This window comes from Myotis nattereri (genome assembly GCF_964212035.1).
Source record: "Myotis nattereri genome assembly, chromosome: 2".
In the NCBI taxonomy this organism is placed as follows: domain Eukaryota; kingdom Metazoa; phylum Chordata; class Mammalia; order Chiroptera; family Vespertilionidae; genus Myotis; species Myotis nattereri.
The window spans coordinates 24,452,693-24,475,160 of record NC_138076.1 but is presented as its reverse complement, the minus strand read 5'-3'; the positions used below and the strand labels follow the sequence as shown (position 1 = coordinate 24,475,160).

Here is a 22,468-nt window from a genome sequence, read left to right as displayed (position 1 = left end):
CTCCTGTTTTATTCCAGATGAAGTTTCGGAAAGTTCGTTTTAGGTCTGTGAAATATGCCATTGGTATTTTAATGGGGAGTGCATTGAATCTATAGATTGTTTTGGGTGGTATGGACATTTTGATGATGTTGATTCTACCAGTCCATAAACACAGTATGTTCTTCCATCTGTTTATGTCTTCCTCTATCTCATTTTTCAACGTCCTGTAGTTTTCCACATGTAGGTCTTTTACCTCCTTAGTTAAGTTTATTCCTAGGTATCTCAATATTTTTGGTGTTATGGTAAATGGGATTGCTTTTTTAGTCTCTATTTCTGTAAGTTCATTATTGGTCTATAGAAATGCCATAGATTTCTTGGTTTTAATTTTGTATCCTGCTCCTTTGCCGAATTCATTTATTAAGTCTAATGATTTTTTTGATGGAGTCTTTAAGGTTTTTATGTATAGTATCATGTCATCTGTGAATGAGGACAGTTTTACTTCTTCTTTTCCAATTTGGACTCCTTTATTTCTTCTTCTTGTATGATTGCAATGGCTAGTACTTCCAGTACTATGTTGAACAGGAGAGGTGAGAGTGGGCATCCCTGTCTTGTTCCTGTTCTTAGGGGAAATGGTGTTAGTTTTTGCCCATTGGCTGTGGGTTTGTCATGTATGGCTTTTATTATGTTGAGGTATGATCCTTCTATTACCACCTTGCTGAGAGTTTTTATCAAAAATGGGTGTTGGATTTTGTCAAATGCTTTTTCTTCATCAATTGACTATGTGTTGCTTTTTTTTCTCTCTCAATTTGTTTATGTGATGTATCACATTTATTGATTTGCGGATATTGTAGCATCCTTGCATCCCCAGGATAATTCCTACTTGGTCATGGTGTATGATCTTTCTGATGTACTGCTGGACCTGATTTTCTACAATTTTGTTGAGGATTTTGGCATCTATATTCATCATGGGTATTGGCCTGTAATTCTCTTTCATTGTGTTGTCTTTATCTGGTTTTGGTATTAGGGTGGTGCTGGCTTCATAGAATGAGCTTGGAAGTGTTCCTTCCTTTTGAAATTTTTGGAATAGTCTAAGGAGGATAGGTTTTAGTTCTTCCTTGAACGTTTGGTAAAACTCCCCGGTGAAGCCGTCTGGTCCTGAGCTTTTGTTTGCTGGAAGCTTTTTGATGACTGCTTTAATTTCTTCCATAGTTATCGGCCTATTGAGATTTTTAGAATCTTCCTGATTGAGTTTTAGAGGTTGTATTTTTCTAGAAATATCTCCATTTCCTCTGGGTTGTTTAGTTTGTTAGAAGAGAGTTGTTCATAATATTTTTGAATAATCCTTTGTATTTCTGTGGGGTCTGTTGTTATTTTGCCTCTTTCATTTCTGATTTTGTTTATTTGGGTCCTCTCTCTTTGCTTCCTGGTGGGCCTGGCTAGAGATTCATCCATCTTGTTTATCCTTTCAAAGAACCAGCTCTTGGTTTTATTGATCTTTAGTGTTGTTGTTTTCGTTTTTTTTTTTTCTTTTTGGCCTCTATGTCAGTCATTTCTGCTCTGCCCTTTATTATCTCCTTCTGTCTGCTCCCTCTCGGCTTTATTTGTTGCTCTCTTTCTAATTCTTTGGGTTGTGGAGTTAAATGATTTATTACCATTTTTTTTCTTGTTTTTTTGAGGTAGGCCTGTAGAGCTATAAACTTCCCTCTAAGGACTGCTTTCATTGTGTCCCATAGATTTTGGATTGTTGTGTTTTTATTGGAATTAGTTTCCAGGATGTTGTTAATTTCTTCTTTGATCTCTTTTGTAACCCAGTCATTATTTAATAGCATGTTATTCAGCTTCCAAGTGTTTGAATTTTTTGGATTGTTTTTATTGTAGTTTATTTTTAATATTATGCCATTGTGGATTGAGATAATACTTGATAGGATTTCAATCTTCTTGAGTTTGGGGAGACTCTCCTTGTGATCTAATATGTGGTCTATTTATGAAACTGTCCCATGTGCACTTGAGAAGAATGTATATTCCGTGACTTTGGGCTTTGGTATGAAATGCTCTGAAGATGTTAATTAAGTCCAGATGATCTAGTCAGTCATTTAGGATTGCTGTTTCTTTGCAGATTTTTTTGTCTAGAGCAGGGGTTCTCAACCTTCCTAATGCCGCGACCCTTTAATACAGTTTCTCAAGTTGTGGTGACCCCCAACCATAAAATTATTTTTATTATTACTTCATAACTTTAAATTTGCTACTGTTATGAATAGTACTGTAAATACCTGATATGCAGGATGTATTTTCATTGTTACAAATTGAACATAATTAAAGCATAGTGATTAATCACAAAAACAATATATAATTATATATGTGTTTTCCGATGGTCTTAGGCAACCCCTGTGACAGGGTCATTTGACCCCCAAAGGAGTCACGACCCACAGGTTGAGAACTGCTGGTCTAGAGGATTTATCCAGTGATGTCAGTGGTGTATTAAAGTTCCCTACTATGATTATATTGTTGTCGATCTCTCCCTTGATATCTTCCAGGAGATATTTTTTTATATATTTGGGTGCTCCTGTATTGGGTGCATATATGTTTATCAGGGTTATATCCTCTTGTTGTATCTATTCCTTTAGTATTATGAAGTGGTCTTCCTTATCTCTTGTTATGGCCTTCACTTTAAGGTCTATCTTGTCAGATATAAGTATTGCTACCCCAGCTTGTTTTTCATTTCCATTTGCCTGAAAGATATTTTTCCATGCTTTCACTTTCAGTCTGTGTGGGTCCCTTGTTCCGAGGTGGGTCTCTTGTAGACAGCACATATATGGGTCATGTTTTTTTTTATCCATTCAGCCACTCAATGTCTTCTTATTAGAGCATTTAGTCCATTTATGTTTAATGTTATTATTGATAGATACTTGTTTGTAGCCATTTTTATTTTTTGTGCCTGTGTTCCTTCTTGACTTTTTATTTCTTCTTTTTACACCAATCCCTTTAGCATTTCTTGCATTGCTGACTTGGTAGAGATAAACTCCCTTAGCTTTTGTTTTTCTGTGAAGCTCCTATTTCCCCTTCAACTTTGAATGATAGCCTTGCTGGATTGAGTATTCTTGGATTCAGTCCCTTGCTTTGCATCACTTTGTAAATTTCCTTCTATTCTTTTGTGGCCTGATGTGTTTCTGTTGAGAAATAATTTGATTATCTAATGGGAGATTCCTGGTATGTAATTTTCTCTCTCTCTCTCATAGCCTTTAAGATTCTCTCTTTGTCCTGAACATTTGCCATCGTAATTATGATGAGTCTTGGTGTGGGTCTTTTCGGGTTCATCTTGTTTGGTACTGTCTGTGCGTATCTGACTTTTTTCTTTCCCACATCAGGGAAGTTTTCTGACATTATTTCTTCAAATAGGTTTTCTAACCCTTGGTCCTCTTCCTGTTGTTCTGGCACCCCTATTACTCGTATGTTGCTTCATTTCATGTTGTCCCATAGCTCTCTTATGCTCTCCTCCTGGCTTTTAATTTTTTTCTACAATTTCAGATCAATTTGGGTGTGTTTTGCTTCCCTGTCTTCTAATTCACTAATTCAGTCCTCCACTTCTAGTCTACTGTTGGAACTTTCCATGGTGTTTTTTGTTTTTTGGGTTTTTTTGTTTGTTTGTTTGTTTGTTTGTTGTTGTTTTTTTTTTTGCAGCTATATCACTCTTCATTTCTTCTTGATTCTTACATAAGTTGTTGATTTTTTCATCCATCCGGTTTATGAACTGTATGACCCTTATTATGAATTCTTTTTCTGACATATTGCACACCTCTGTTTCACTTGGCTGCTTTTCTGGTGAGTCCTCCTTTTCTTTCCTTTGGGGGTTTCTTTGTCTACCCATTTTTGGTCTCTCTGACTAATCTAGATGTCAAGTTGTACAGGGGCTGCTCTTTGGGTGGCAGTGGCTCCTTGAGCTGCAGTCGCTCCTCGGGCAGTCGCAGTAGTGGCTGCTCCTCAGTTGGCAGTGGCTCCTCTGGTGGGTGCTGTTTACAGCAGTGGTGTCTCCTCTGGCTGGTGGGGGAGGCTGCTCTCACAGCTTCTGTTCCTTGGACAGGGGTGGGCTGATCATGAGGCTGCTGCTCCTTGGATGGGGCAGGCTGCGCGTAGCTGCTGCTCCTTGGATGGGGGTGGGCTACTCACATGGCAGCTGCTCCTCACACCTGGGTGGACTACTTACATGGCTGCTGCTCTTTGGATGGGTTGGATGCACGCTGCTGCTGTTCCTCAGATGGGGTGGGCTGCTTGTGAGGCTGCAGCTCCTTGGACAGGGGCAGGTTGCTTTCAGGGCTGCTGCTCCTTGGAAAGGGGACAGGCTGCTTGTGCAGCTGCTGCTCCTTGGGCAGGAGTGAGCTGCATATTCAGCTGCTGCTCCTTGGACGGGAGCGTGCTGCTCACCTGGCTGCTGCTCGTCGAACAAGTGCAGGCTGCATGAGGCTGCTGATCCTCAGACTGGTGCAGGCTGTTTGGGCAGCTGCTGCTCCTCGAATGGGGGCAGGCTATTCGTGGCACTGTGGTTCCTCGAACAGGGATGGGTTGCTCACACAGCTGATGCTCCTCTGATGGGGGTGGGCTGCTCATGCAGCTGCTGCTCTTCAGATGGGTGTGGGCCACTCACGCAGCTGCTGCTCCTCAGATGGGGGCAGGCTGCTTGCGCAATTGCTGCTCCTTGGACAGGTCCAGGGTGTGGGCTGGGTGCAGCTGCTGCTCCTCACATGGGTTGGGCTGCTTGCATGGTGGCTGCTCCTCAGATAGGCAAGTGGGCCGTTCACATAGCTACTGCTCTTTGGATAGGGGTAGGCCACGTGAGGCTGCTGCTCTGAGGCCTGGGGTTGGCTGATTGCAGGGCTGCTGCTCCTTGGACAGAAGCAGGCTGCTCACATGTCTGCTGCTCACGTGGTTGCAGTGCCCTGGTCTAAAGAGTTGGGCTTGTCAGAGGGGAGCATGCTTCAGAACTCGCTGGAGCCTGTGCCTGGGGTGGCTGGAGTCTCGTTGACTTTAGGGCCACAGCTGAGGTATCAGGTCCCTGGCAGGGGTAGCTGTAGAGTCCCAGGTGTTATCTGAGGGAACCCTGGGCGGAGGTGAGGCTGGGCTCCCAGTTACAGCAGCTCTCCCTTTCAAAAAAGCTAAGCCTCTGAGGACAAGCTGGTACTGTTTGCAATGGTAGTAGAGGCTGCCTAGTTAGGCGAGCCCGGTTAGCCTGCCTCCGGAGGTCCTGCAGTATCTAACTGTATCACACACACACACACACACACACACACACACACTCCACCTGACCACACACTCCTCTTTTGCTCCCTCACTCATTCATGTTCTCTCCCTCACTGCCACCTTCTTTCTACCTCTGTATTTGGGTCTGGAGTGTTATTGACCTATTCATGGATGGAGTTTCCTCTCCAGGTGTCTGGTTATGTGGCTCACTCTCTAGCACCTGGCCAGACAGGATAAAATTCACCTCGATAAGACACAACACAATGGAACAAAGCACAAATGTACTCATGACATCAATAACCCCAATATAAGTGACCACCTGAGCAAAGAGAATTAGGGGACAGAAAAGAGAGCACAAATGATATCGAAGAGAGAGAAAAAGATAAGAGAGAGAAGAAAAAGGAGAAAATATATATATATATATATATATATATATATATATATATATTGGGGGAAACACCACAGAACCAATAGACAAACCAAAAAAATACAAACAACAAACACCCAGCAAAGAGGGTGGGGGCAGAATCTGTAGAGGCTGGGCTTATATACAGAAAATAAGGTTAAGAATTGGATGAATATGGGGAGGACCTCAGTTCAGTATAGAGAAAGTAGAAAGGGGATAAGTGGATAAGAAGAAAGAGAATGAGAGGAAAATACTACTACTACTACTACTACTACTACTACTACTACTACTGCTACTACTGCTACTACTAATAATAATAAATTTACAAAAATAATGATTTCAAAAATGGTATAAAAATAGCAAATAAAAATAAGATAAAATAGAGTGATGGGAAAATAATGCAAAAAGAAATAGAAAATAAAGCAACAAACAAAAACAGGAAAACAAAGAAAAAAAGAGATAAAATAATAATTAAAAAAATAAAAATGAAAAAGTGACGTGTCATTCCTTTGGCTGGCTTAAGAACCCAGTCTTCTGGACTGTACTATTTCTCAGTTTCCTGTTGCTGGGACTGAAGATCTCTCTTTAGGCTGGTCCCTGTGGACTCTCAGGGACTACAGTGGGGCCTTGACTTACGAGTTTAATTCGTTCTGAGACCGAGCTCATTAAGGAGCTCATTAAGAAGCTCATTAACTCAAATTACTCTGTCAACTCAATGCAAAAAATCGGCTGAGAGACAGCTAGTATCTCAAAAAACTCGTTAGTCGGGACACTCGTAAGTCAAGGCCCCACTGTATTCAGATTATTTTCACTCCTTTGTACAATTCAGGGTGGAATCTGGGTGCGGTTGTATTGGTTGCCCAGAGACTGGAGGGATGGGCTATCTCTTCAGGACAAAATGGCTGCCCAGCTCCCGGCTCAGGTATGACTCAGCGCCCAACTTGCTGCCTCTTCTCCTGGACCCCCACCTCTCCCCAGATTCCACAAGTCCACACCTTCTCCTGCATCTCAGCCATGGATAAGTGTCAGTATCCGAAAGGTCCTATGAACTAGATTCAGTGAAGAAAAGCACAGGCCACAGAGAGGGGAAGGACTGCACCTCTGTGAGCTTCTCTCTTGCTGGCACTGTGTGGTCTGGTCAGCCCTTAAGACTGCCCCCTCTGAGCTCAGCCTTTCATGACTGTGGACCCAGATCTAGAATCCCCTGCCTCCATCAGTCCTGTGGACCTTCTTTCCACAGTCAGATGCTGTACCTGTCCCCAGGGATGCAGCTTGGTGCTGTGTGGATTCCCTTTAACCTTCTGGGCTCAGAGGCCTGGTAGACTCTCCTGCCCAGATCCTTAATTTTACCTTTCTCCAGGGATCCTCTGCCCTTTCTGGCTACAAACTGTCTCACCAGCTGAGTGTCCTTTGCCAATTTGGTTTGGAAGTAATTCATTTCAGCTGCTCATTCTACTTGCTCTGGGACGAGTCTCTGGACATGTCCATCTATTCTGCTGCCATTCTGTATCTCCTCTGAAATCACTTTTTTATATGTAGGGGAACGGTTTTAAAATTTGGATAACCTTCAAACACAAACAATTTATTAGTATTATCCACTTATTTTGTAAATGGAAAGGACAGAGCATCTATAGAATTATATTAAATATCTATACAATTTAATATTATGAGTCTGTTTTTTAAATATGCCAGTCCTGTGTCTATACAGAAAGACAGGAAAATAGGTTCATGGTATAACATTAGTGGTATTAGTTTGGCAAAAGACCATGAATGTGTGGAATGTGTGTTGATGTATGTTAGTGGATGTGGGTATCGATGTTTATATATGTATATATGAATGAAATGCAGAAAATGCTTAGCAGTAGGGGGTGGAAGTTAGTGAGGACTCTTTCAGTTCTATATATTTTAATATTTTTAATTTCAAAAAATTTTACTTGTTTTACTTTAAAATGAAAATTAATAGTAAACCATTCAAATAAAAAAGCATAAATAACATGTAAACTGCACAGAATGTAAACGGTTAGTGATGCAAGCTTTTCATAAAGTTTTAATTTATAGTTCATTTGAAAAAAACTTTGCATCTATGTTATATTAGTTTGGAAAATATATTCACTTAAAATGAAACACATATTGTTTCATAATGGTGTTGAATTTCTAAGAAGGGCTAGGATAAGAAATTAAAGTGGCCAAGTCAATTGATGGTAATTTTATTGCAATATTTTGGGTAGAAATTAAAGAAATTAAATGTGGAAGTGGGAAAAGCAAATATTTTGAAAATAAATTGATATAATATTTGTGAAAAATTCTAACATCACCTAATGATATGCTTTCTTCAGTGAATGACATGTACATAATTTTATTGAATCAGGTGATTACTGGAATTAGTGGGTAGTCACATTGTAAGGTTTAAAAATGTGTCAAATCATTCTATTGTACACCTGAAACTAATATAGCCAATATAAGATTGTATACCAACTATAGTTAAATAAAAATAATTTTAAAAAATTATCATGAAGACAAAGTACTTATTAAAAACAGTCAAAATGTAAAGGTCAGAAATATACTATCATGTCGGTAGTGATGTTATTCACTATTATGCTGTCAAAATTGTCACTACTTTTTCTAACCTATTTCTCATATTACAGTCATGCACCACATAACAACATTTCTGTCAATGACAGCATCTGAGACAGTGGTCCCATAAGATTAAATGGAGCTGAAAAATTACTATTGCCCATGACATCGTAGCTGTCTTAACCGTGGGAGCTTCATAGCATAGTGCATTACTCACATGTTGTAGTGTTGCTGGTTAAAGAAACCTAATGTGTTGACAGTTGTATAAAAGTATACCACAATTGCATACAGTACATAATGTTTGAGAATCATAATAAACAACTATAATACTGATTTATGTATTTACACTGTACTTTTGATCATGATGTTAGAGAGTATTCTTTCTACGTATTAAAAATGTTTGCTGTAAAACAGTATGCCATACATACTGGCAGCAGCCTCATGCTACTTGTGTTTATCACATTTCCTGATTGCATCATTTTCTCTTGTGCCTGATTTGATCTTGTGTACTTTTTCACATTAACATGCTGTATAGTTGTGTAGCCTAACAGAAATAGGCTATACCACATAGCCTAGATGTGTAGTAAGCTATCTATAATAATACACATCTATGATTGTGTAGGTGTACACATTTTGTACACCTATGATGTTTACACAATGACAAAACCATTTAAGCATGCATTTCTCAGAATGTATCTTTGTTAAAAGAATAGGACAGAGTATATTCTTTAAAAACTTTAAAAAATAATGATTTTACTCTTTTGAATTTAGGCATGTATATACTAACATGATACTAATGTATACAGTCTAACATAATTTAGGGTGATTGTATGTTTTTATATTTTAGATATGTAATAATTTGGGCAATTGCCATTGCTTTCCTGGCTATCGGCCTCCAGATTGTGAATTTCAAATAGGTTCACCAGGAGGAAGTATTGATGATGGAAATGTTCAGAAATCTGGTGAGTATACATTAAATTTTGAAAACAAAAATAGAATTTTATTTTATGAAATAAAGAAATGTACTGCCGAGTCATATCTTTCATTATCTTTTGAGTAATTAAAAATTATCATGAAGAGTGGCTTTAATTAAATTACTGTCAAACAAAATTTGTAATGAGAATTTTCTTCAGAGATATTGACTTTTAATAATCTTAGTAAAATTAGTTAGAATATTGTACTGTTAAATTTCAATAACTATCATAATATGAGTTCAAAATAAATTCAAATATGGAATAACAAGCACTACACAAATGATTTGCATTCCAAAATATAAAAAATTGTAGATTATTAAAAAACAAGCAAAGCATAAGGTTTTTATTCAGAATTACATTTTGAAAATAACATTTGGCAAAATAGAAATACACGTATTTATTAAAAAATAATAGCAAATCATATTTTATACTTTCTCTTATTCTCATAAATAAACACAAGAGCCATAAACTATTTATTGATTCAACCATTCATTTATTTATTTATACCCTTTCTCCACAAACATGTTATTAAGGATTTGGTAAAACAATAAAATTTAGATCCACATTTCAGTACGTCTACTCATGCAGCAATGTGGAAAAGGGGTGTTATAATGTGAGTCCGAATTAAGATAAATGATTTGAAATGCAATTGTCTTACTTATAAAGACTTGAAGTAAATAATGAAATTGAAGATAAATAAGTCGTTACATAGTATCAAATATTTGTGAGTAACAATGAATAAGGCATGATCAGTTGTATTTGGCACATAGAGAGGAATGTGTAATGATGATATATCATGTTTGCATAAAATAATCTGAGGATAGACACATCATAAGATAATGAATCTAGTTTTGAATAACTAGAGTTTGGTTTACCTGTGGAAGAATCCATGTGATCAACTGAAGGACTTGTATGCATGCATATAAGCATAACCAATGGACACAAGACACTGGGGGGTTGGGGAGGCCAGGGGATTGTCAAGGGCGGGGAAAAAAAAAAGGAGACATATGCAATACTCTTTGTAATACTTTAAGCAATAATAAAAAAAATTAAAAAAAGAAAGAATCCATGTGATAATATCTGGGGGAAGCCACGGGAATTTGATAATAATGTTTCCAACTCAGTAGGGACATCAAGAATTGGTATTCCTTTGTTAGTTTATAATTAATTTAATTCATAGGATAACATAAAAGTATACACTGTTATATACAATAAGAGATTTGGATATAATTTCAGGAAACAGCAATATTTCAGAAACAATGTGAGATTACTAGTGATTTTTAAAAGAAAGATCATAAAGAGGAGTAGCCACAAAGACTTTTGCCATGATGTAATAATAATAGAAAATTACATGTGATATTTTTATAAGGCAATAGTATTAGATTATGATTCTAGAAATAAGAGAAACACATGATACTCATCATTGTATGTTTATGGCGTGATACAATCATTCTTCTGTGTAACAAAATTCACGTAAAAATGAAAAAAGAGAGAGTGAATGTACAGAAAAAAATATTTTTAAAAATAATGTTACCAAATTTCCTAAAGAAGATGAAAAAAGTTAACACTCAGATATATGAATCTACATAAACCTCAAGCAAAATAAATTAATGAAATTTAAATCTAGTGTTCATCAAACATTATCTAGCACAGACCACGTTAGGACACAAAACAAGTCTTGATAAATTCAAGAAGATTGATATTATATCAAGCATCTTCTCTGACCACAATTGTAAGACACTAGAAATCAATTAGAAAAACAACTGAAAAATAAACAAACATATGGAAGTTAAATAACATGTTACTAAACGATGAATGGGTCATCATTGAGATCAAGGAAGAAATCAAAGGTTACCTTGAGACAAATGAAAATGAACACAGAGCAATCAAAAATCTATGGGACACAGTGAAAGCAATCTTAAGAGGTAAATTCATAGCAACACAGATCTACATTAAGAAGCAAGAAAAATCTCAATCTAACCTTACACCTACAGGAACTAGAAAAAGAACAACTAACAAAGCTCAAAGTAAAATAGAAGAAAAGAAATAAAGATTAGAGAAGAAATAAGTGACATAGAGATTAAAAAATACAAAAGATCAATTAAACCAAGAGCTGATTCTGTGAAAAGATAAACAAGATTGACAAATCTTTAACCAAACTCATAAAAAAAGCCCTCACTAGTGTTGTGCAATGGTTAGAGTGTAGGCCCATATACCAAAATATCGTGGGTTCAATTCCTAGTCAAGGGAACATACCTGGGCTTCAAGATCATCCCCAGCCCTGTGCTGGAGACAACCGATCTCTCTCTCTCTCTCTCTCTCTCTCTCTCTCTCTCTCTCTCTCTCTCTCTCCTATTCCCTTTCTTCCACTCTCTCTTAAAAAGCAATTGCGGGAGGGGGGAGGGGAATATGCTCAGGTGAGGATTAACAAAAAAAAAACAAAAAAAGAAAGATGACCCAAATAAAATCAGAAATAAGAGATATAACAACTGACAACACAGATATACAAAGGAGTGTAAAAAATATCCTATATAATAAAAGGGAAATATGCAAATTGACCCAGTACAGGATGACCAATTGTTATGACACACACTGACCACCAAGGGGCAGACGCTCAATGCAGAAACTGCCCCTGTTGGTCAGTGCGCTCCCACAGGGAGAAAGCCACTCAGCCAAAAGCTGCGCTGATGGCAGCACAAAGGATGTCCAACTGTGGCTTAGGCCCATTCCCTGGACCTAAGCCATCAGTCGGACATCCCCCGAGGGCTTTTGGACTGGTAAAGGGTACAGGCAGGCTGAGGTGACCTCCCCTGCCCCTCCATGCACAGGGACTCTAATCTACACTAATAAAAGAGAAATATGCAAATTGGTGTCACTTCGCTACGCCTACCAGCCAATCAGAACAACTATGCAAATTAACCCAACAAAGATGGAGGTTAATTTGCATATGCAGGCACGGAGTGAAGACTGAAGCTCCGGCCGGAGTGAAGACTGAAGACTGAAGACTGAAGAGGCTTGGCTTCTCTAGTGTGGATGCAGAGGTTAAGCCAAGCCTCACTGTGGCCACAGCGGAGAAGCCTAGCCTCGAGGCTTGGCTTCTCCACTGCAGCCAGACCAAATGCCTGAGTCCCAGGTGCTGGAGGAAAACCAGTACCGTCAGCGAGGGGAAGGAAGGCCTATTGAGCGAACCTTCGTGCAACAGGCTTCTAGTATGTTATAAACAACTATATGCCAAAAAATTGGACAATTTGGATAAAGTGGATAAATTCCTAGAAACCCAGTTTTCCAAAACTGAATCAGAAAAATCTGAATATCTGAATGAACAATTACAACTAATGAAATTGAAGCAGTAATCAAAACACTACCAGAAAACAAAAGTCCTGGACTGGATGGTTTCATGGATGAGTTTTACCAAACATTCAAAGGGGAACTAACAACTACCTTTTTCAAACTGTTCCAAAAATTTCAGGAGGAAAGATTTCCAAGTTCATTCTATGAGGTCAGTCAGCATTATCCTAATTCCAAAACCAGATAAAGACACTATAAGGAAAGAAAATTATAGGCTAATATCCCTTTTTCACACGATGCTAAAATCCTCAGCAAAATATTGGAAAACCTTATCCAGTAATACATTAAAAACTCATGCACTATGATCAAGTGAGATTTATTCCTGGGATCCAAGATTGGTACAATAGTTGCATATCAATAAACAAGATACCCCATAAAAAAGTATGAAGATCATATGATTGTATTAACAGATGCAGAAAAAGCATTTGATAAAATCCAGCACACACCCTATCTAATAATAGAGAAACATGGTAATTAACCATAACTTTGCTACCCTTCCCATTGGCTAATCAGCAAGATATGCAAATTAACTGCCAACCAAGATGGCAGCCGGCAGCCACACAGCTGAAGAGAACAGGAGGCTTGCTTGCTCCAGTGAAGGAGTAAGCCAAGGTTACCCGCCTGCCACTGCTTGGCTTTGAGCTTGCACTCTAAGAAACAATGTTGCAATTATAGAAGCTAAACAAACCCCAGAAACCTGCTTTCAGCCATCAGAGCTGGAGCTGCAACAGTGTTTCAATTATAGAAGCCAAACAAACCCAGATACCTGCTTTCAGCAGCCGAGGTCTCAGAGCTGGAGCCGAGCCTCAGAGCTAAAGCCGGCTCTCAGCTCCAGTGACAGCCATAGAAGGTAAATAAATCCCAGAAAAAAAAGAAAAAAAGGAGAGGTTGGGAGCTTCAGTCACCCGCCAGCCTGAAAACGGCCCTCAGCTCCTCACCCAGACTGGCCAGGCACCCCAGTGGGGACCCCCACCCTGATCCGGGACATCCTTCAGGACAAACCAGCTGGCCCCCACCAGTGCACCAGGCCTCTATTCTATATAGTAAAAGGGTAATATGCAAACTGACCCTAACAGCAGAAGGACTGGGAATCACTGGTCACTATGACACACACTGACCACCAGGGGGCAGACGCTCAATGCAGCATCTGACCCCTGGTGGTCAGGGAGCTCTCACATGGGAGGAGCTCTGTTCAGCCACAAGCCAGGCCGATGGCTGCCAGTATAGTGGTGGTGGTGGGAGCCTCTCCTGCCTCCTCAGCAGCGCTAAGGATGTTCGACTGCAGTTTAGGCCTGCTCCCTGCTGGCAAGTGGACATCCCCCTAGGGCTGCCGGGCTGCCAGAGGGATGTCTGATTGCCATCTTAGGCCCAATCCTCTAGGGAGCGGGCCTAAGCCAGCAGGTGGTCATCCCCTGAGGGGACCTAGACTGCGAGAGGGCACAGGCCAGGCTGAGAGACTCCCCTACCCCCCCCCCCCCCGAGTGCACAAATTTTTTGCACCGGGCCTCTAGTTTATAATAAAAACTCTTGGCAAAGTACGAATAAAGGAAACATACCTCAACACAATACCACCCATATACAACAAACCCACAGTGAACATCATACTCAATGGGCAAAAATAAAAGCATTTCCCTTAAAATTCAGAATACTAGAGGAATCCACAGGCAGCAAAATCTCAGACATATGCCGAAGCAATTTCTTCACTGATATAGCTCCTAGGGCATTGGACACTAAAGAGAAAATAAACAAGTGGGACTACATCAAAATAAAAAGATTTTGCACAGCAAAAGAAACCATCAACAAAACAAGAATGCCCACTGCATGGGAGAACATATTTACCAATGTTATCACCAATACTTTTTTTAAGTGTAAGAAATAGTAAAAGTGTATAATACGTTTTGCAGAATGTTAATCAGAAAAAAAATACATACACATATTACATATAGTTATCGAGACATAGATATAGATACAAAGATAAGTATACATAAGAATTTTATTTATATGCATAAAATATAAATACAAAATGGAGAAACACAAGTCCTTTAAAAATCGATTTCTCTAAGGAGAGAAACCATGTGACTTGGCAAGTGAGGAGGATAGGGTTTTTTTTAATTTTTTAAATATTTATTTATTTATTTTTAAATTGACTTCAGAGAGGAAGGGAGAGGAAGAGAGAGAGAGAGACATCCGTGATGAGAGAGAATCACTGATCATCTGCCTCCTGCACGCCCCACATTAGGGATCAAGTCCCCCACCAAGGCATGTGCCCTGACCAGGAATTGAACCTTGACCTCCTGGTTCATAGGTCAATGCTCAAGCACTGAGCCATGCCCACCAGGTGAGGATAGGTGTTGTTTTGTTTTGTTTTGTTGTTTTTTTTACAAAACATTTTTTTTTATATTTGTAATGTAAGCCTTACTAATGTATTACCTTAGGTATAAATGTCATAAATAAGTTTAATGTAGTAAGCAATACTAAAAACATGTCCACAGTGGCAGAATAATTAAACAAATATGCATAAAATAAAAGTAAGAAATATATTTTTAAAATTATCATTGTAATTTTAGTTTGTGACTTAAATGTTCTTTTATTTTCTCTATATGAGCTTGCAAGGTATTACAATTTTACTTGTAATATATATGTATATATATGTGTGTGTATGCACATATTGCATATATATATATATATATATATTTAAAGTGAAAGGAATATAAATGCATTTAAATATTCACTGCATATCTACTGATCTCTTATGTTTTATTTCTAGCTATAGTTGTTATTAAAAAGGACTACAATTCACATCAGGACAACTGGCGTTTTCTTAGTTTCTTCCTTGTTTTTCCTTTTTTTTTATTTTCCATCCTTATAATCATGAAGCTAAGTGAAAGTAGGAAACTCTGCAACAAAAAGAACCCAGAATTTGAAGGGTAAATATTATTATACAAATAATTTATTATCATAAATTGTACAGGTCACTGACTAGTGTCATACATTTATATTATATTATAAAATATTGTTATAGTTTACCTAAGTATCTGTTATTTTAAAAAATATATGCATGTCATTTTTATAATTTTAGTTTCCTATAGTTTATTGTTAGCATATATACACATATACATATATATATATATCTTTTTTTAAACATTTTGTTTTATTGCTTAAAGTATTACAAAGAGTAGTACATATGTCTCCTTTTTTCCCCCCTTGACCTTTCCCCCACCTCCCCTACCCCCCGCCCCCCAGTGTCTTACATATATATCTCTTTTGATATATATTAAAAGAGGGATACAAATAAGTTAAGATTTTGAAACCAAATGAGGAATCAAAAGAACATTTTATGAGAAAGTGAAGTACATTTCTCAGAAATTTGTTTCATTAATAATGTATTATAATCTATCTACTTTTCTATTTGTTATCAAGTAACACTTTCTCAGTCTTGAGGACTGATCATGACATAGCCTTTTATTGTAAGTGACACAGGGGCATCAAATACTTTCTACGTTAAATAACTTTCTATTTAAGAAAGAAATTGTAAATTTACAATCTCTGGAATCATTAACATTATATCTCATGCACATCTACATGTTTTAAGATAAAACTATAGGCAGTTTCACTTTTTCACCTAGGTTACTAATTTTTGCTTACAATAATTCCACAAGTTTGGATATTTCAAAGAACTCATAAGACTCTATAAAACATACTCACCTAAGGATTCTATTATAAAACTAAAATGCATTATTGGCAAAACAGAGTTTTATACATGTAGTTCACTTTACATATAAAACATTTTGTTGGTTCTCCACATGGGTTCAAGAAGTCACTGTGTATGTTATAAATTATAATTGTTTTTGTTTGAGCAGTTAATTATTTTTGTAACAGTTGTCTTAAAATATATAATTTATATGTCATGCAATTCACTAATTTTGGTGTACAATGCAACAATTTTACTTTATTCACCAAGTTATGTAATTATCACCACAATCAATTTTAGAACGTTTTTTAGATCATTTTCATCACTTTAAAAAGAAATTTCATACTCATTAGAAGTTGCTACCAGTGGTTATTAGGGGCTAGAGATGGGATAAATTGGGAAGATGTTGGTCTAAGGGTACAAATTTCCAGTTACAAAATCAATAAGTTCTGGGGATCTAATATATAGCACAGTGATTAAAGATAGTAAAAGTTGAAATTATGCAGCTATTTGACAAAAACACAAAAAATTTTTGTTGATCTAAGACTATACTCACATGAGAACAAATCATGAACCACAAAGAAAATTTAGATTTGGTCAAATGAAAGACATTTGAACTGAAAAGTAGCCTTTAAAGAGGATAAAAAGAAAAACTATGGTCTAGTAGGATGTATTTGTAAGGCATATAGTTGCAAAAATTTATATATATATAAATCTTTTATATATATCTTTTTAAATTCAAACCCCAAACTTAAACAAAGCAGTAAAAAATGGGCAAAGACAAAAACATGGAATAGACTGAAGGAATATATATATATATATATATATATATATATATATATATATATATGTATATATATATAGCAAACAAACACATTACAATATGTGACCAACATATTGACATAATATGTTGACATATTGAGATAATGACATAATGAGTCACTGGATAAAGACAAATTAAAACCACAATGACATGTCACATTTCTCCTAACAGAATGATCTAGATAAAAAATAGTGATTATAGCAAATCCTGATAAGAATGCAGAGAACGTGATAACTCACACATTGCTGTAAAAAAAAATGCAAATGTATAGATACTCTGGCAATCAACTTGTAAGTTCTTATGCAACCCAGCAATTTCACTCTTGCGTATTTATCCCTGACACAGAAAATTTAGGTTTACACACAAACCAGTACATGAACATTCTTAGCAATGTTATTTGTAAAAGCTACAAACTGGAAATTACCCAAGTAGTCTTTTGAAGGATGAATGGTGAAGCAAACTGTGGAACTGTTTCCAGTCCTCATCATTCCTATCTCATCATCACCAGATTATTAGAAGTTATCATTCTAAGACACAAAATATCATAACTTATTTACACTTAAATCTCTTGATAGAGGGTCATGTAAAGATGGCTCACCTCCTCCCATGACCACGTCAAAATAACAATTAAATTATAGGACAATCAACCTGGAGAGCCATCTGGAAACTATCTGAACAGAAGTCCTATAATTAAAAATAAAAAGCAGCCACAATGAGAATGGTAGGAGGGACAAATACTCAAAATGGGCTGTCCCAACACCACCAGTGCCAGGAAGAAGAGCCTACATCATCTAGATGTGAAAATCTGTGGGGATTCCACATGCCTATGTGAGACTAAAGACTGCTGGAAAACACAGGAGCCCTCTTAAAGGGCTTGCACTCAGACTCTTATGTGCATGCACTCACCTTGGGCTTCAGCAAAGGGACAGTGACTCAAGGGGCCACCAAAATCATACAGGAGAAGTTGAGTTGTGTGGCTTCAGGGTGAGGGTTGGAGGGATCACCTCCATTGCCACTGTGTTGAGCCCTCCTCCCACATAGCCAAATCTTGATTTGCCTTAACCTGTTGAATTCCTCCTGCTCCACCTTAAAACTCCCTACCACCATAGCTCACCCAACTCTCACACCACCCAATAACCTTTCAGCAGCAGGAATCCAGCCTTGGCCATCTCCATAGTTTATCTTTAAAAACCCTTAAAGTTCCACAGGCCCCAGGCAGGAGATGGCTGGTCTCAGTGCACCCTATAACTTATGTTAAGTGACCTCAGGCTCAATACTTGCACCATGTCTGAATTTGCATTCACCTGATGAATACCATTTCCCCCACTCTAGTGACTTCCAAAAGCACTGCCTGACCCAACTTGTGATCCACCAAGAATCTGACAGCTCCAAGTCTTATGGGCAATAGGCAGGCAATGGCTAGCCTTGGGGGCCCTTGCCTTTTGCTGACCTGCTTCAGTCCCAGTACTTGCAACAACCAGTCTTGGTTCTCAGTGTGGCATCTCCAACATGCATCCAGATCCAGCACAGGCAGCTATCAACTATAGATCACTTTGTAGGTACTAACTGGTAGCCTCAGGTTGATCACTGGCAGTGTCTGACATCATCCTATCCCAGAGCCCCTCTTCAGATGCTCTAGAACCAACATACCCATTGCCCGACTTCAACCCACAACAGAGCACAACCCAACCATATCCACAATCTGAAAAACCCCAGGGTGGTCTAAGTGGACACCAGACTCCACTGTGGAAAATGCCACTCTGAGGTTATCCATGCACAGCAGCTCATATGCTGTGGTCATGGCCAATTTTCGCAGCCAGTCAGCCTGAAGGTGAATCTGACCTACTTTTGTGCTCATAGCAATTAAGGCTCAAATATAACAGGAGAGCACACAACGTACACAAGGAACACCCCTGGAGCATCTGACTCAGGTGATCAGGGAGATGGCATTACTGAGCCTCACAGGACACCTACCACGTAAGGCCATCATGTCATGACTGAGAGACATAGCAGATCTACCTAATACACAAAACAAACACAGAGATATAACCAAAATGAGGAGACAAAGATACAGGTCTCAAATGAAAGAACAAAAGGGGGAAAAAAAAGAACTAAGCAAAATGTAGGTAAGCAATTTACCAGATACATAATTCAAAACATTGGTTATAAGGATGTTCAAGGAACTTAGGAGAAGAATTGATGAACTCAGTGAGAACTTAAGCAGACAGTATGCTTAAGAAAGGACATAGGAACCATAAAAAAAGAATGAGAAATGAAGAGTACAATATCTGAAATGAAGAATACAATAAAAGGACTCAACAGCAGATTAAATGATGTAGAGGATGAAATCAGCAATTTGGAAGACAAAGTAGCAGAAAACACCTAATCATAACAGCAAAAAGGAAAAAGAATAAAAAATTTGAGGATAGTTTCAGGGACTTCTGGGACAACATCAAGCATACCAACTTTTGCATCATAGGGGGAGCAGAAGGAGAAAAGAGAGAGGAAAAGATTAAGTCACAGACCATCCATCCTCAGAGGGAAGGTGGGGAGGAGAGGAGTGAGAGATCAACCGAAGGACTTGTGTGCATGCATATAAGCATAACCCATGGACACAGACAGTAGGGGACTGAGGTCATGTGTTGGGAGGGGAGGTGGGAATGACTGGGGAAAGCTCAATAGGGGGAAAAGGAGACATATGTAATACTTTAAACAATAAAGAATTATTTAAAAAAAGAAATATTGACTGAAAATTTCCCTAACCTGATGAAACAAATAGAAATATAAGTCAAGGAAGTGCAGAGAGTCCCAAACAATATTAACACAAAGAAGCACACACCCAAGATACATCATAATTGAAATGGTAAAGGTTAAAGACAAAGAGAGAAACTTAAAAGCAGCAAGAGAAAGGCAGTAACCTAGAAGGCAACTCCCATATGACTGTCAGCTGATTTCTAAGTAAAAACTGTTCAGGCTAAAAGAGACTGACAAAAAAATATTCAAATGATGAAAAGCAAGGACCTATGACCAAGGATACTCTAGAAAGCAAGGTAATACTTTAAAATTGAAAGTGAGATAAAGAGCTTCCTAAACAAGAAAAGAACTAAAGGAGTTCATCACCTCTAAACCATATTATAAGAAATATTAAAGGGACTTCTTTAAGAAGAAGGGGGAAAGGAATGTAAATATGAATAATAAAATGCCAACAACTACATGCCTATCAATAATCACTTTAAAAGAAATGGATTAAATGGTCCAATCAAAAGACATAGGGTAGCAGAATGAGTAAGAAAACAAGACCCATACACATACTGTCTACAAGATAATTTAGGTCGAAAGACACATACTACTGAAAGTAATGGAATGGAAGAAGATATTTCATGAAAATGAAAACAAATAAAATAATGCTGAGGTAGCCATGCTTGTACAGACACAATAGAGTTTAAATCAAAGGCTATAATAAGAGACTAAAGGTACATTTATAATGATAAAGGCATTAATCCTTGTAAACATTTATATACCCAATATGGGAGCAGCTAAATAAATAAAATATATATAGATGGACATGAAGAGAGATAAAAACAATAATAGACTCATCGTAAGAGACTTTAATATTCTATTGACATCAATGGATAGAATATCCAGACAGAAAATCAATAAGGAAACAGTAGCCTTAAATGACACATTAGATTAGATGTAGATTTAATTGGTATTTTTAGAGTATTATACACCAAAGCAACATGATATACATTATTTTCAGCTACACATAGAACATTTTCCATGATAGACCATATGATAGTCCACATAACTAGTCTCAATTAATGTAAGAAGATTAAAATCATATCAAGCATCTTTTTTTAACATAATCGTATGAAACTAGAAATCAATTGTAAGATTAAAACTGAAAAACAAAAAATATGGGGGATAAAAAACATGCTACCAAATTGTAAATAGGTTAGCAATGAGGTCAAGAAAGAATCATTAAAGTTGTAAATTTTTGCTTCCTATTTATTATAAATCAATACTAAATAAAATACATATGCACATTTAATGTTTGTTTTTTAGGACTCCTTAGTTTTCTAAGAAAAAAAACTTATTTGTAGTAATATTGATATTTTTATTTTTAGTTCTTGTGCTTGTATGTGTATGTTTTGACCTGAGATTAAGCAGAAACCTGGCAATAGATGTGGCTAAAATAGACAATTGTCTGCTACTAAACAAATCATGAATTTCTGTTTCTTTTTCGTTCACTACAGCAATTCAACCACTGTACCAGAAAGCAATATTGTGGACTCATTATTGCCAAGAACTCCGCCGGTCAATGGCCAGCTTCCAGAAGAGAAAGTGACCCCTGAAGGCCTTTAAAATATCAGCTTGAGGGAAATAAAACTTATAGCAGGAGGCAGGCTTCCCTGTTCTCCCTGTGTGAGCACTGGATGGTATGGGGCCGACCTCCTTGTGACATCCTAAGGGGGTCAGGTAGCTCCATAAGGACAGTTGCATAGCAGTGTCCCTGGGCCAGCTGAATGTTGCCTTTTGGGCTGGGAATCTTATCATGTGTTTCAGAGCCACCTAGTTTCAGGTCAGGCTGCAGCTGGTGGGGCTGGTGGTTGGAGGGCTCAGAGCAGGTCTGGGGCAGTTGGCCCTCACTTACCTGAGTCTGCACTGGCAGGAGAGGGCTGCCTGCTGCTGGGGCGGTGGGGACCTAGAGAGCCTGGATGGGATCCAGAGACCGGCACTTCCTCACCCAGTCAGGGTTGAGGTCAGCGAGTCCCAGGTGTCTCTGGACAGTGGTAGGGCAATACTCTCACATGAGAGGGGCCTCTTCCTGGAGTCACACAATATGTGTGTGTGTGTGTGTGTGTGTGTGTGTGTGTGTGTGTGTGTGTGTGTGGAATGCTCACACATTTCCTTCTGCAGACTCTTAAACATCACATCTGCAAATTACAGTGCCACAGAAGGTTGGGACCAATACCACTGATGGTGATGTTATTGAAATAGTTGCAATTAAAATTTTCTCAACAGTCTCTTTAATAAATGGTCCTGGGAAATTTGGTGAAATACATACAAAAAAAAAAAAAGGAAGAAACTAGATCACCAACTTACAACATACAAAAACAAACTCAAAATGGTTAAAGGACTTAAATGTAACACAGGAAACCATAAAAATCTTAGAACACTCTATAGGCAGCAAAATCTCAGACATATGTCGTAGCAACATCTTTATTGATACAGCTCCTAAGGCAATGGAAACTAAGGAGAAAATAAACAAATGGGAGTACATCAAAATAAAAAGCTTCTGCATAGCTAAGGAAACCAACAACAAAACAAGAAAGCCCACTGCATGGGAGAACATATTTGCCAATGCTATTCCAGACAAAAGTGTAATCTCCAAAATTTACAGGGAACTCATACAACTTAACAAAAGGAAGATAAACAGA

The 22,468-nt window shown here is 37.9% G+C and overlaps 1 protein-coding gene across 1 annotated transcript in view; it reads left to right on the top strand.

Moving 5' to 3' along the window:
• LOC308512650 (disintegrin and metalloproteinase domain-containing protein 18-like) overlaps nt 1-21,392 on the top strand; it is a gene marked incomplete at both ends in the record, with an annotated part of 78,852 nt that extends 57,460 nt beyond the window's left edge. Inside the window, 3 exons of the mRNA XM_081082250.1 lie at nt 9,039-9,153; nt 9,724-9,778; nt 21,284-21,392. Coding sequence (XP_080938376.1) covers nt 9,039-9,153; nt 9,724-9,778; nt 21,284-21,392 — 279 coding nt within the window. The remainder of the gene's footprint in view (nt 1-9,038; nt 9,154-9,723; nt 9,779-21,283) is intronic.
• Nucleotides 21,393-22,468: the final 1,076 nt, after the last annotated feature.